Consider the following 14,127-nt stretch of genomic DNA (forward strand, 5'->3'; position numbering starts at 1 on the left):
TGCAGCAGCAGACAACCCCAGCAGGTTTCTCTCCAGTCAGCTAAGAACAGGAGCCTAAGGCTGTAGTGGGCACAGGCTCACCAGAGGTGGACTGTAGAAGATCTCCTGGTCTCATCAAAATTGATGTCTGCTGCCTCATGCAGATGGTCTGAGTTTAAACAAAATTATTCCATAGATCCATCCTGCCTTGTGTCAATTCAGGCTGTTGGGGCTGGTGTGGATAATGTTTTGTAGGCCCTCTTAAGATCACCTGAATGTTGTTGAATGCCACAGCCTCAAATTGGTTTTATGTACATGACAATGACTAGTCACAAAGAATCCCGGCTGTTCTGAGGGAAAATGGGGTCTTACTCAGTATTAGAAAGGTGTACCTGCCCGAGTACCAACTGATTTGTGCTGTAAATCCACACAACAGATTTCTCACATTATCCGCCCTGCTGTCACACAACATTTAATACAGTAGGTGTCAAAGGTGGCTGATATATCTTGGTGATGCTTTTATTTGTTCACAGAAATCATACTTATCTCTCCATAGTCTTGTGGGTTCAGGTCTCAAATAAAATCAAAGAAATAAATCATCACGTGTGGATGATTAGTGATGGGAAAATGCAACACTGCATCCCTAGTCCTTATGGTGGAGAGGAGCTACATGTCTTACTGTAAAAGTGACAAGTGACATGGAACAAGAAGAAGGAAATCGTGTAAGAGGACATTATCAGAGTGTAAAAAAGTCAGGTTGACGCTTCCTTTATCTATTTTTTTTCTGTTTAACTTAGTTTAAAATGAACTCCTTGTCTGAGATTTCTTTGTATTGCATAACATGGAGTCTGGAAGCAGGTGGTACCGCTGGCATATGTAACAAAAGTTAATGGCCCTGTACATCCATGTTAAACCCACACAGGTGATTTGAATTATTTTGGATGATAAGACCTCATCTCAGGGCTGTGTGGGTGCGTACACACTGTGCCGTGATTGAAATTATTCGTGTACACCTTTAATAAATACTTGTTCCAGTAACTCTGAAGCCTCCCCCAGCAAACACTGTGTACATGTCTCCCTCCATCACAGATAACACATATAAGGCCAAAGCTTGCAGTGGTGCAAAGATTGGCGCCAGCAGCACACTGACATCTTGGTATTTTCTTGAACTGGAAATGTGTTTTGCCCGTATGTGTGGTATTTTGGTGTCCAGCATAGAGCTCATGGTGCACGGGAGGGAACAAAGAGGTGGAGGAGAGGAACGAACCGGAAGGAGGTTCATTCAAATGAAGCAGTTGAGAGTTGTTGGTATTTTAGTTCAAAATGTGTCTTTATCAACAAGATCAAACTAAATAATAGCAGCAAATGCAGTAATGACAGAATAATGTAAATAAGTAAATAAGCTATTTTAATTAAACACTGTCAAACGAGCAGATTAGTTTAAATCAGAAAGAAAAAACATTTAATGTGTTTTAAGCAGGAACGTCAGTAAATCAGACACATAATGTATATGTTGATAAATCATAAGCCTTTCATCAAAGAAGTGCTACTTCATAGCACAGTGACATTACACACATCGTCCAATGTGTTTACTTTGATTAAATCACATGCAAATGACACCATGATGCTACAGAATAACCACACACACCTCTACAGATGTCAGACTGGTTGATTATAACCCAGTATTCTGCTGTTTATGTAGGAAATGTCATAACAGAGTCTCATTTATCCTGTGCATCAAAGCCTCCTATTAAATTTAAAAATCAGAGGTTCACATTTTATTCTTGAAATTCATTACAATTTAGAGTCTCCAGTTGATCTGTGGGAGGAAACTTCAGGAACTGGCCTTTACGTATCTAGCTGCTAAAAGTATCAGTTTGGATTTAAAAAGTGAATGATAATCCTAGTCTCAAATTTAAGTGAGCTATAGCTGTTATTCTTACTCTCACTAATAACTGTACTGGTATTGATAACATTGATCATCATCAATGTTATATTTTGTTCTACGCATCCTTCAGAAAAGAGTAGTTTTAGCTCACCAGTTGCAGCTATTGCTTTCTTGTAGGTTTTTATCTCTACATGCACTTTTGGTACAATGTTGAGCCATTTTTCCACTTTCCTTAGAGGTGTAAATGTGAAGAGTAAGGCTGGAACTGATTCTGTTTGCAATCTCTTTCCGTGCATCCTTTAATTGAATAATTCTAAATTTCCCTTTTACTGTATGTTTTCTATTATGTACCTCATCTATCAGCAGAAGATTTTCATCCATGCTATCATTTGGCTTTACTTTTGTTTCCATTTCAAGGTATTTAAAACCGTATTTATATGGTTGGAAGATACTTTTACATGGTAAGTGTTACTGGAAATATTATACAGAGAAAATGAACTTAAAATATAAAATAAATTATGCATTTGCATAAAGTTAAACATTATCACTAAGAACATTTTTTGAAAGAACAGATGTAAGTTACATCCTCTTATCTGACTGTGGGTAAAATGGCAAACAAGCATCTCTCCCAAAATGTTACACTGATCATTGCACCTTACACTAAGTTGAGCTCAGAATCAAATTCTTAGTGTTATATTATTCTAAAGATCACTCCTTATTGAAAGGAGGTACATAGCTGAGCTCAGACCAGTCCTGTCCACTCCTTCTCTTCCAGAAGTCTGTTGCTGATTTTTGCGTAAAACCATCTTCCACAATATTTTCAGAAGAGAAGGTCAGTTTGGATCTGTGCATGTGTCTTGTCAGTGAACCACACAGACATCCAGTATACAGAATTTGGCTCTACAGGTGGGGCAGGGGACTCTGCTGGACAACCAGGTCTCAGGTCTTTGCTGATCTTGGCGGCTGGCAAACCATCGACCCAGACAGGCAAGACACCACATGGGTCTGCAAAAACACTGCTGGCAGTCTGAGTCGTTATCAGCTCCTGTAACACATAGCAATCAGAGGCACAGTCTCAGTCTCAGTCTCAGTCTCAGTCTCTTTCTCTCAGTCTCTCTCTCACCTTCTGTTTGGCAGAGTCTGACCAACTTGGTGCTTGCTGGAACCTGCATACAGCCGATACAGGGATCTATCTCCTGTGTATGGGGAAAGAACATTTTTTCAGATTCATTTCACATTTAATTGTGAACAGAGAGACAGGACTTTGAGCTTTTCAGCAGAGCTGTTGCATAAACAGTAGTGTACCTGTCCACTGGGGATTGTGTACGGTTGATTGAGGTCCACCTGAACTCTGAATGTTTCCAGGAACAGTTCACTGATCGTTTGGTGGATCACTACATTGGCAGAGTTTCTAATGGGAGCATTGAGCTTCTCCCTGAGCTCTGCATACTCTGTAGAGTTAAGCCTGGAAAACAGTGGAAAAGTGACTTTTCTGACATGATATACAGTGCATTCAGAAAGTAATCAGACCCCTCCACGTTATGTTACAGCTTTATGCTATAATCATTTAAATTCATTTCCCTCATCAGTCAACACTCAGTACCCCATAATGACCAAAGCAAAAATAGAATTAGACATTTTTTGCAAATTTATTATAAAAGGAAAAACTGAAATATCACATTGACATACATATTCAGAACCTTTACTCAGTACGTACTTGAAGCACCTTTGGCAGTGATTACAGCTTCGAGTCTTCTTGTATATGATGCGACAAGCTTGCACACCTGGATTTGGGGATTTTCTGCCTTGTTTTCTTCTGCAGATCTTCTCAAGCTCTTTTAGTTTGGATGGGGACTGTCGGTGGACAGCCATTTTCAGGTCTCTCCAGAGATGTTCAATTGGGTTCAAGTCAGGGCTCTGGCTGGGCCACTCAAGGACATTCACAGAGTTGTCCCTAAGTCACTCCTGCGTTGTCTTGGCTGTGTGCTTAGGGTCATTGTCTTGTCCCAATTTGAGGTCCTAAGTGCTCAGGACCAAAATTTCTTTAAGGATATATCTGTACTTTGCTTCATTCAGTTTTCCCCTCATCCCTGACCAGTCTCCCTGTGCCAGCTGCTGAAAACCCCCCCCGCAAGCATGATGCTGCCACCACCATGCTTTACTGTTGGGATGGTATTGGCCAGTTGATAAGCAGTGTCTGGCTTCTTCCAGATATGACACTTAGAGTTGAAGCCAAACAGTTCAATATTGGTTTCATCTGAACAGAGCATCTTGTTTCTCAGTCCTTTAGGTATGTTTTTTCATAAATTCAAGGAGGCTGAATTTTTTTTTTTTAGCCTTCTCCAGATCTGTCCCTCAACACAATCCTGTCTCTGAGCTCTGCAGGAAGTTCCTTCGACCTCATGGCTTGGTTTTTGCTGTGATATGCACTGTCAGCTATGAGACCTTATACAGACAGGTGTGTACCTTTCCAAATCACATCCAATCAATTGAATTCACCACAGGTGGACTCCAATCAAGGTAGAAACTTCTCAAAGATGATCAAGAGAAATGGGAGGCACCTGAGCTAAATATCAGGTGTCATAGCAAACCGTCTGAATACTTATGTCAATGTGATATTTCAGTTTTTCTTTTTTAATAAATTTGGAAAAATTTCAAAAATTCTGTTTTCTTTGTCATTACTGGATATTAGATAGTGTTGATTGATGAGAATACTTTTGGAATGCACCAGTTTTGGTCTTGAGCTTCTAAAAACACACCTGATATCAAAGGGTCTCACGGCAGGGTTGATGCTGTCCACTCTCAGGGTCAAGATCTGAGCAGGGGAGGCTGAGTCTGGACTCAGCTGGTGCTGCCTAGACTCTGTCACTGTCACATGACATTCACTCTGTAAGGCCATGTAGACACGATAGGTAGTCACCTGGAGGCAGAGAAAAAGTGTAAGACATGTGGATGAATTTGAAAAGCTGATTTTTTTAAATTTTTGCTGACTTACAATACCTTCAAAACTAAAACCTGGTCAATGGGACACAACCACTGTGATGAAAGCAAGATAGTGGAAAAGGTTTTGCTTGGTTGACTGGAGAAGAGTTTTGTTTTCAATGGACTTACATTGAAGCTCATACTGGTTTGAAATTCACTGAATGTGTTGAAAGTTGTTAATTTGTACTAACTTAACATTTCGAATGTAGCATGATGCCTGATAGTTTATACTTAACATGTTCCACATGTGGTAAATTAAACAGATTAAAGTGTGGTTTTATTGTAAGTAGAAAAAAGACTCATTATGGAGCCTCAGAGCTGCATTCATTGATTTTTTTGGCCACTTAGAGGGAGCACAGCACAATGTGAACAGAGCAAAGCAAAATTAGCATTTAGTTGGAGTCATGTTTGTGTCCACCTGATGAATTGAAGTCCAATATTCACTCACATTCATGCACCAAAACAATGAGCAAAAAGAGGCTGAAAAGTTCCAGAGGGCTGAGGAGAGCTGCAAAGTTGGTGATAAATCTTTGTGGGTTTATCAGCTATAGCAACTTCTAAAACATTACACAGAGTGATTTGAATTATTGTTGATTTAGAACATAATGATTAGTGCAGCTTTAATTGAACTTCCTTTCCTTGGTTTCATTTTTTAAAAAGACCTTTCTTTGAACATGGGTTTTCCTTGCACCTGGGCATAGAGTACCAGGAAACGTTAGAGATTTTCAACATATTTATTTTGGTCTACATTACAGAATTACTGACTTTTTCTTGAAAAAGGCAAGAAAGTGAATGTAAATACTGATTAATGAGTTGAGTCAGCTTTAGGAAGCAGACTGTAAGCTCTTCTATGGTGGCCCCTACACCAAAATTGACTCACAGCTCAGGGGACTTGGTTACACATACAGTGACAGACTGATTCTGTGCTGTCTCTATCACAGGGCTAATACAAATTGACAAAGAATTTCTCACTCTAATCCACACCCACAGAAACTTCCCAGGCAACCTAACCAACACAGTAGGAGGACAGTAGGAGGAAAACCAGAGGGAAAATGTAAACTCCTGATAGTGCTACCCAGTGATCCCCACCGCATATCTTCAATTATATACAAACGTGTTTTCATTTATAAGGCGGGGATCCAAACTTTCATGTCTGGGGCCCCACAGAGAAAAAATGTATAGTCATGGGCCAAGAGCCTTAATTTAGGAAACTATCTTGATGAGTGAGTTTTATACTTGGATCTGCACTAAGATGATTTTTTATCACTTTTAAATTTAACTCGGCAGTAAATATCAGTTCTAATGGGAACAGTGATACTTGGCCTTGGACAGAAGAGTTGCTGTCAGATAACGTGGAAGGTGAAGTACATCATGGAAGTGAATGTAAGTCATCTGAGACCTCTGTCTGCTCTGGCTCAGTGTCATCAGAGAAAATGTTTGCTCACATACAGAATGTATGTAGAGCCAAATAAACTGAGCATCCTTTTCGTTTTGAGCCTCATCTGGGGAAATGCAGACTTTTCCAAACCCCTGTTGAAGTCTGACAATGGAAGCTGCAGGTGGAGACTTTGTTGAGTATCATCATATTACATTTCACGTACTGTCCTCCTATACTCCTTCCACATCAACAAATTTGTTTTCACATCATGACGTTTTTCTCAGTGGCAGCAAAATCTTAAAGTACTGGTTAAATTCTGTAATCAGTGATAAGAGAACAGCCAAATACACTGAGCCAAAACATTATGAACAGAATGGGCACTCTGACTGTTCTGCACCTACGCAGCCTCATATACAGCAGGGTGCAATGCACCGTGTATTGTGACACATTCCTCCCATAACAATCATTAAAGTTTTTCTGCGACTTGTGCCACAGTAGCCCCTCTGTCGGTTAAGACCAGATGGGATAGCCTTAGTTGCCGTTGCACATTAATTATGCACACATTTGTGTTTCGTCCAGTTCACTGTCAGTAGGTACTCACCACTGCTGACTGGGAAGCACCCACAAGCCTTGCTGTTTTGTAGATGCTTCGACCCAGTAATCTGGCCATCACGTTTTGGTCCTTGTCAAAGTGGCTCAGGTCTTTACACCTGCATATATCTCCCACATCCAACATGCTGAGTATGAGAACTGAGTGTTCAGTTACAGTCTGATATATCCCAGACAATGACATGTATTTTTTGTTCCGAGATAATCGTTATTCACTTCATCTGTGAGTGGTCAGTAACAGTATGTTTTTGCATTTGGAAAACTGGAATAATTTCCCATAGAGTTGTGCAGCTTTGCTGTCACTGATGTGAATCCAAAAGTTGAAGCTTGACAACAAATGATTTCATGTGTGCATATATTTGCAACACAAGCTAATCTTATCCTTGTATGTTTTTGTTCACTGTGTTCAGATGGCTCATGAGATAAACTACAAAAGCGAGGTCTGCCAACCACTCAGGGTTGCTCAGTTCAAAGGCTGTTGGCCAAAACAGAGCCACTCTTTTTACTTACCCTTAACACCCAGTTGTCAGTAATGATAACTCTGGCTCCTGGCACCCCTGTAGCAAACTTATCTATGCGTCTGAACTCAGTGTTGATGCTGGCTGCCACAGAGCCCCAGCCGGAGTGAAGAGGCTGTATATGGGCCTGCAGGGTCTGGCTGATTGGATGATTGCGCCAGTGATGGCGGGACCAGTAGATAATGAGCATCCAGCTGGCCAACTGGAGGCAGAGTGAGAGGAGGAGAAATGCTCTCCAGCTGTCACTCACCTGTTGAAACACAACATGACAACCCAGCTGAGAAATGCAGATACTAACTACCATTTAGTAAATGCTGCCCACAGGGCAGAGCGGATAACAGCAGAGAGGCTCCATGTGTCCACAGGAGAAGGACATGCAAGACAAAGATTATACATTTAACTGCTAAAGCAGAAATAAAATAAATACCTCATACAGCACTGTTGCACATCACAAAGTCCCTCACTTTAGTTTGGAGTGGAATTATAAATAATTTTGACAGATCAATATATCAGCACAAAATAACATCAATAAATAAATATTTTTAATGCTTTTTTTTTAAATTAAAACTGTCAAATACTGGGATCCAGCTGCTCATCCTGTAACTGTATAGTCATATTTCTTACATTTCTTTCTTTTCTCTTTAGCTAGCTGCATTTTAAATCCATTTAAAATTACATGATTATTTAAGAGTTCACCTGAAGCCCTCCCCATCAACATAAGCGTGAAGACTTGAGTTTGGAGCCAAACTATTTTTGTATACTGAGGGGAAAGGGCACCTGAGAGGCACTAATATTGTTTAAGATACAAGAAATAGTCAATCAAACTATTTATTAAGCTAAAACTAACAATTTACCTATAATGCTGATATAATCTAAAACTTCAAAATTGCATACAAAAAAAAAAGAAAAGAAATAAAAAAGGTTTCTCCAGGATTTTTCAGGGTCCTTCCCGTGTTGGGCCTCAGGTACTTCCACTATCCCCCTCACTACTAGACTCTTGAATCCAGTGCGTGATGCTCTCCAATTTTTACTTTACTGAATTTCATATCCTGCCCTCAACTATCTTTGTGCAGCCCACAATAAATCTCATTAATCACATCATTACAAAATGGACCTACTCTGAATTGTGGGAAGTTAAACAGTTACTGTCATGGAGTGTAGAGAGAGAGACAGGCTGACCTGTTGAATGTATCCCAGGTTTATCTCCGGGGCAGCAATACACATCCCCATGTAGTAACCTGGAGAGATGAACAACAACGTGGACATAAACAAAAAGTACATGATATGAACAACAGCACCCAATGACCCCATCAGATTCAGATCACCTCCACACCAAACTGCCCCATACACAAACATGGAACCAAACATGTTCGGACATTCACTGTTGTCTTCTCTGTACTTGAGCACATTGGATTTGAAATGTAACAATGACTGTGTGGATAAGGTGCTGACTTTAAGCTTCAGATTGGAGCCCTTTATATCCACACTAGTTGAACTGTGTAGGAAGTGTGGCCCTGTGAATTATATTTATAGTCATTTGGGAAAAAAATTACTCGTGCAAATGTATGTTTTATGTTGCTCTACGAGGGGATTAATTGACTAGTTGATCGACATACAAAATTTAAAAAAATTTGCAACTATTTGGATAATGGAATACTTGTTTGTTTGTTTACTTGTTACTTTTTCATTTTTTAAGCAAAAATGACAAAAATATGATGGCTCTAGCTTCTCAAATGTGAGCATTCAATGCTTATTTATTGAATAATTGACAAAATAGGCAGAAGATTAATCTATACTGAAAATAATTGGCCCTAAATAAAGTGGTAACTACACACAGTAAACAGTGGCGTGCTGATTTTATGGGTGAAACAAGCTAAACTTGTTGAATTTTGCTTCATTTAAATGAAGTGGATGATAGTAATTATCTATGGTATCTATCTGCTAAGTTTATCAGACTTCAGTCCAGCACCATGTGCTGGCTCAATGCAGAACAAGGCACTGTTGTTAGCATCCCTCTCTCCTCTCTCTTCATGTGGGGCATTATTAGATGTCACAAGGTGATGATTATTGGGATTTACAGTCTTGTATTTAAATTGTGTTCAGTAAAATTGTTTGTTTACCGTAAAATTGTGAAGAAATCATGTAAAACTTTGATGTAAAATATCAAAGTGAAAATTTCAGCTTTAATCAGGGGGACAAATATTTGTGCTGTGGACAGTGCTGCTGTGGACTGGGTGGTTTTTCACCCAGTTGGGCAACTTTTTCTTTACCTGGGTGGTAAAAATCAATTTTGGCAGGTTGTTATAATTTGGACTACTTTTTATAGCATTAGAGTGAGGTTTACCTTTGAAAAGTTTAGCTATATTCCAGAGGTTTAAACTGTATGGAAGGCACAGAGGGAGACAGGTGAAGTAAAGATACTGTGTAAGGTTAGAGGGACAGGTTTGTACGTGTTGTAAACCCAACAGGAAGTTAGTTATTGTAGTTTGGCTGCTGATTGACACAACCAACAGTTAAACTACTGAAGCAGCAGTGACACACAGTTCATGGAGGACACAAAGGTGGATACTTTAAAACCCTTAATGACCCATCTATTTGTGTCAAAAAACTGACGTCACAACTCCAAAAATCCACTTAGAAATCGGAGAAAAAAAGAGGCTGCAGAACTTGGGTGAGAATTATCAGGTTTTTAAATTTTCCTCAGTATCACAGTAATCCAGTGATAGTTGTCTGTACATCCATGGGTACACTGCAAACAGGAGCTTATCTGATCTGATTCTGCATACTTAATTTTCCAAAATTTAAACAAATACAGGCTAAAAACAGGGCTCAAATTGGAAACCACAGTGTAACTTACTGAAACCATGGCAACATGCTTCCTGTTTCTTGTAAGTTTTCATCTGTTCATAGAAGTGAAAAAGTTTAATGTAACATCAGCTCCACCTCACAGCTTCCAGGACGTAAAGAATTTGCTGCTAACGTGTTGTCTGTGTGACAGAGCAGTGTTACACAAAAAGCTGGCAGGGTGAGTGTGTGGTCTCTAAGTCCCACCTGGTGACTTCATACTGGACTCTCTTTTTTGGACATTCCAGAATTGGAGGACATTTTCTGTCCCACCCATGAAATTTCAAATAATCCACAAAATACTAAAACATGCACTCGTTTTGTAAATTATACTTGTCGTAAGACACAATGTAAATACAGTTGTAGAAAAAAGTTTTTCAAAACATTTAAAATACCAAATAGCTCTCAAGCATCCTTAAAATGGCATTTTTCCTCATCCCACCTTCATGATGACCAACCTCCATGTCAACAGTTAAAATAAGTTTTAAATCCACTTTTTTGGTATGATTTTGTCGATGTATGTCTATTGTAATTTTTAAAATAATTTGTTAAATCATCAACATATTTTAAATAATAGTAATGATTTAACAAATTATTTTAACAATTACAAGAGATTACAAGAAATAACAGTAATTATGCACTAAAGTTGCGTCCCACAAAATGCACGCAATCCCTTTACTAAAAACCTATTTAGCCTGGCAGAGGAAGAGGAAAAAACAGTGACACACATAACATAGAGCAAATGACATCATCAAGCCATTTGCTAACACCATGAGCATAACACCACCACCACATTACCACCATCATTGAGCGCTGCTAATAAGCAGAGGCACTACCATGCCAGGTGTGATGCTGATCAACAGTGGAGATGGCAATACTTAGATAAAGGGAAAGAGAAGCAGAGGAAAGATGTAGAAACAGTGAAGAGGAAAAGGCAAAAAGACTGCAGTGTGAGAACACAGCATGGACACCATTCTTCTAAGTGATATTCCCCCATTTAGTGTTTTGATGATGTTGGTGGAGAGCGCTGTCTAACACGTCAGTCCAAAATCTCCCATAGGTGTTCAATTGGGTTAAGATCTGGTGACTTTGAAAGCCATAGCATATGATTTACATCATTTTCATACTCATCAAACCAATCAGTGACCCCTTGTGCCCTATAAATGGGGGCACTGTAATCCTGTTACTCCACTCCTTTGTCACCCATCTGGTAAAGGAAAGGAATGGTAAAGGAATTGTATCTGTAAAATGAAAATTGAAATGGGCATTTATTTTACTTGATAAGTATAATATCTAATAATTACAAGGGCGACTCTTTATAATAACCATCATTAGTAAGTCATTTATATCTATTAATTACAGGGTAACAACCCTCAAATAAGTTGCTACTGTGAAATCAGTAATTAAAGTATTGATATGGTTACAATTAATGGGTGGTGATGTCTATTTTGCTGCAGTTGAAATGGTTATGTGTCAATATATTTATGTTTTTGTTGCTTTTACACAACGTGATCTTGGGAGAAAAAAAAAGGAGGGATGCCAAAGCAAAAATAAATAGGGAGCTGCAGAAACTACAGGATCAGCGAGCAGAAAAATACGATTCCAACGAAAACACACCATCCATCCCCATGATCCAAAGTCAACAAGTTGGTTCAGCAAATTTTGGGCACATGCCCAGTTAATTTTAATGCCAGGTTGGCATTATTCTATTTTTTTATGTTTTTCCATTTAATATTTGATCAGATCTAGTTTGTGGTCTTGTTGACATATTTATTTTTTATCATTCCTATTCACCCTTATAATCCTTCATCGGAAACATACATAAAATACTATTAAACAACATTCCTTTGGTCCTGATTATTTATTTGGCAAAGTTATGTCATGATATACAATCTAAAGTAATGTATCCGTTCCACCCTCTTACTTTGCTGAAGCCTGTTACTCTAATTTCAACACTTTTATAAATTCATTTTTATTAAAATAATCTTAGGTGATATTCTCAGCTCAAAAGACGGACCTATTGCCATTTTAATAGTTTGAATGATTATTTGCACAATGTATTTCAAAAAATAGTTGGAAACAAATAATGAAATTAGTAAAAAAAAAAAAAATGTTAATATTAGAAAGTTGGACAAGAAAGATTTCAAATGTTGCTCAAATTAATATAAATCACATCTTATTTGAAATTAAATAAGTATTCAATGCGAATGTGACTTTCTTTACTTAAAGCTAAACGATTTATTTAAGAATATTTTAAAATGTACTTTTTTCAAAAAAAGTGTACCTTTCATGCCTGAACTGGACGGATCAAATTATTTGATGGTTTATTACCTGCTTTTCTTAAATACATAACAGAATATGTTATTTTTTCAAAACTGTTGATACCTAAATTGTCCTCCAATTCTGGAATGACACTTTAATCGCTTTTTCCTTCGCATAGCCTGGATGACTGGATGACTGAGAATCTTCACAGACATACCGGACTGTCCAACACGGTGTCTATCGCTGCTTAACCGGGCTAGCTAACTTATTATTGTTCTGGGTATTATATAAAGAATTCAGACTTAGTTAAACCACGGCCCTTGTGTACCCGACTGTCAATTTTTACCTAAAGGCAGTGCGGAATGGACTAGCACGGTGACGCTGGTTCTCCGGATGTGGTACTGGACGAAGCCCATATCCTCGCGCCCCAGCCAGGAAGAAAACAGGTTCTGGACGGTCAAACCGGCCGAACGGAACTCGTTGGGCGTAAACACGAAGCACAGACAGAAGACGATGTAGGCCAAAGTAAAACTTAACTCCGGCCTCTCCATAATTGATCTATTTTTAGTTGACTACCACCATGTTTATGACAGTCTTCTTTATCATACGTTTCCTTTTCTACGCGTGTTCTCCTACTTCATCTTCTTCTATGTTTATAGCGGCGGCTGGCACTCAGCGTATTCGGTGCATTACCGCCACACTCTGCTCCGGAGCGTGGACCACAGATTGAATACGACCAACAAAATCCAAACCTGTCTGCCTGATTAAACCAAAGAGGAGTCTGCTGTCTGATCCACCCGACAGGTTCAATCACGTTTAGGTATAGATCCTGATTTCCAGCGTCCCTTAAACCTTTCTGCATACCTTGTCCGTCTGACTATTTGTCCTCTGCCTTGTTCCCAGTACTCCTGTAATACCACTTTAGTGTGTTGTTCCAAATGTCCTTTAAGGTCAGCCCAGTAGTTGGTCATGGCTGCTTTCTTCTAATGTCTTGCAGGCCTGGGATGGGGGTTGTTACTGCTCCACAACACTGTCTTAGAGCCTGTGCTTGTATCTTATTATGCTTTGGCTACAGTTTTTGAGGTTGAACCATAGACTATACTGACGTAATCAAGCACGGGCCACATCTTTGTAACATAAGTACTTTTAAAGGAAGAGAAGTTTGTCCCCAATTCCACCCCACTTAGGCACCTCATGATATTTACAACTTTTCCTCTATTTCAATAATACAATCAGCCCTTGTTAATGTCAAATCCAAAATATTCTTAAGAATCTAAAAACATTCATTCTCTCCAATGTTCATCCATACATCTGCAGACTGGTCCTTTTCCTAGTGGAGACTATTGTATTGGTTTTCTCAAATGAAAATGTAAATCCTCAAATGTATGCCCACTGTTCAACCTTATTGTTTCCTGAATCCTCCCAGTATTGTGCAGACTACTCCTTTCTCCTTTTCCATAGTGCTCCATCATCTGCTAAATTCTTTTAAGCATGTCTACAGTGAGTAAAGGTGTGTGGTGCTGCCATCATCTTCTTCTTCTTTGAGGTTTTGCAGTAGATGGCATCCTTGGTGTCGCATTACTGCCTCCTTCTGGATTTAGTCTGTCCATTTCTTCTAAAGCTGTGTAATTAGTCCAGTTTCTCTCATAAAACCAAATATCCAGTTT

At 39.0% G+C, this 14,127-nt stretch overlaps 1 protein-coding gene across 2 annotated transcripts; it reads right to left on the reverse strand.

The window, feature by feature from the left end:
* Positions 1–1,226: 1,226 nt before the first annotated feature.
* tmem129 (transmembrane protein 129, E3 ubiquitin protein ligase) lies at positions 1,227–13,141 on the reverse strand. Of its 2 annotated transcripts, XM_040119975.1 has the most exons (7): positions 12,807–13,141; positions 8,534–8,592; positions 7,347–7,604; positions 4,627–4,787; positions 3,173–3,332; positions 2,991–3,063; positions 1,227–2,912 (listed from the first exon to the last, which is right to left on the reverse strand). In XM_040119975.1, exons 1-7 carry the CDS (start codon positions 13,009–13,011, stop codon positions 2,728–2,730), a joined length of 1,101 nt encoding a protein of 366 aa, XP_039975909.1. In that variant the 5' UTR covers positions 13,012–13,141; the 3' UTR covers positions 1,227–2,727. The 2 variants fall into 2 exon arrangements, with proteins under 2 accessions (XP_039975909.1, XP_039975910.1); XM_040119976.1 differs by lacking the exon at positions 7,347–7,604.
* Positions 13,142–14,127: the final 986 nt, after the last annotated feature.

This window comes from Xiphias gladius, chromosome 23, assembly GCF_016859285.1.
Source record: "Xiphias gladius isolate SHS-SW01 ecotype Sanya breed wild chromosome 23, ASM1685928v1, whole genome shotgun sequence".
Lineage (NCBI taxonomy): Eukaryota > Metazoa > Chordata > Actinopteri > Istiophoriformes > Xiphiidae > Xiphias > Xiphias gladius.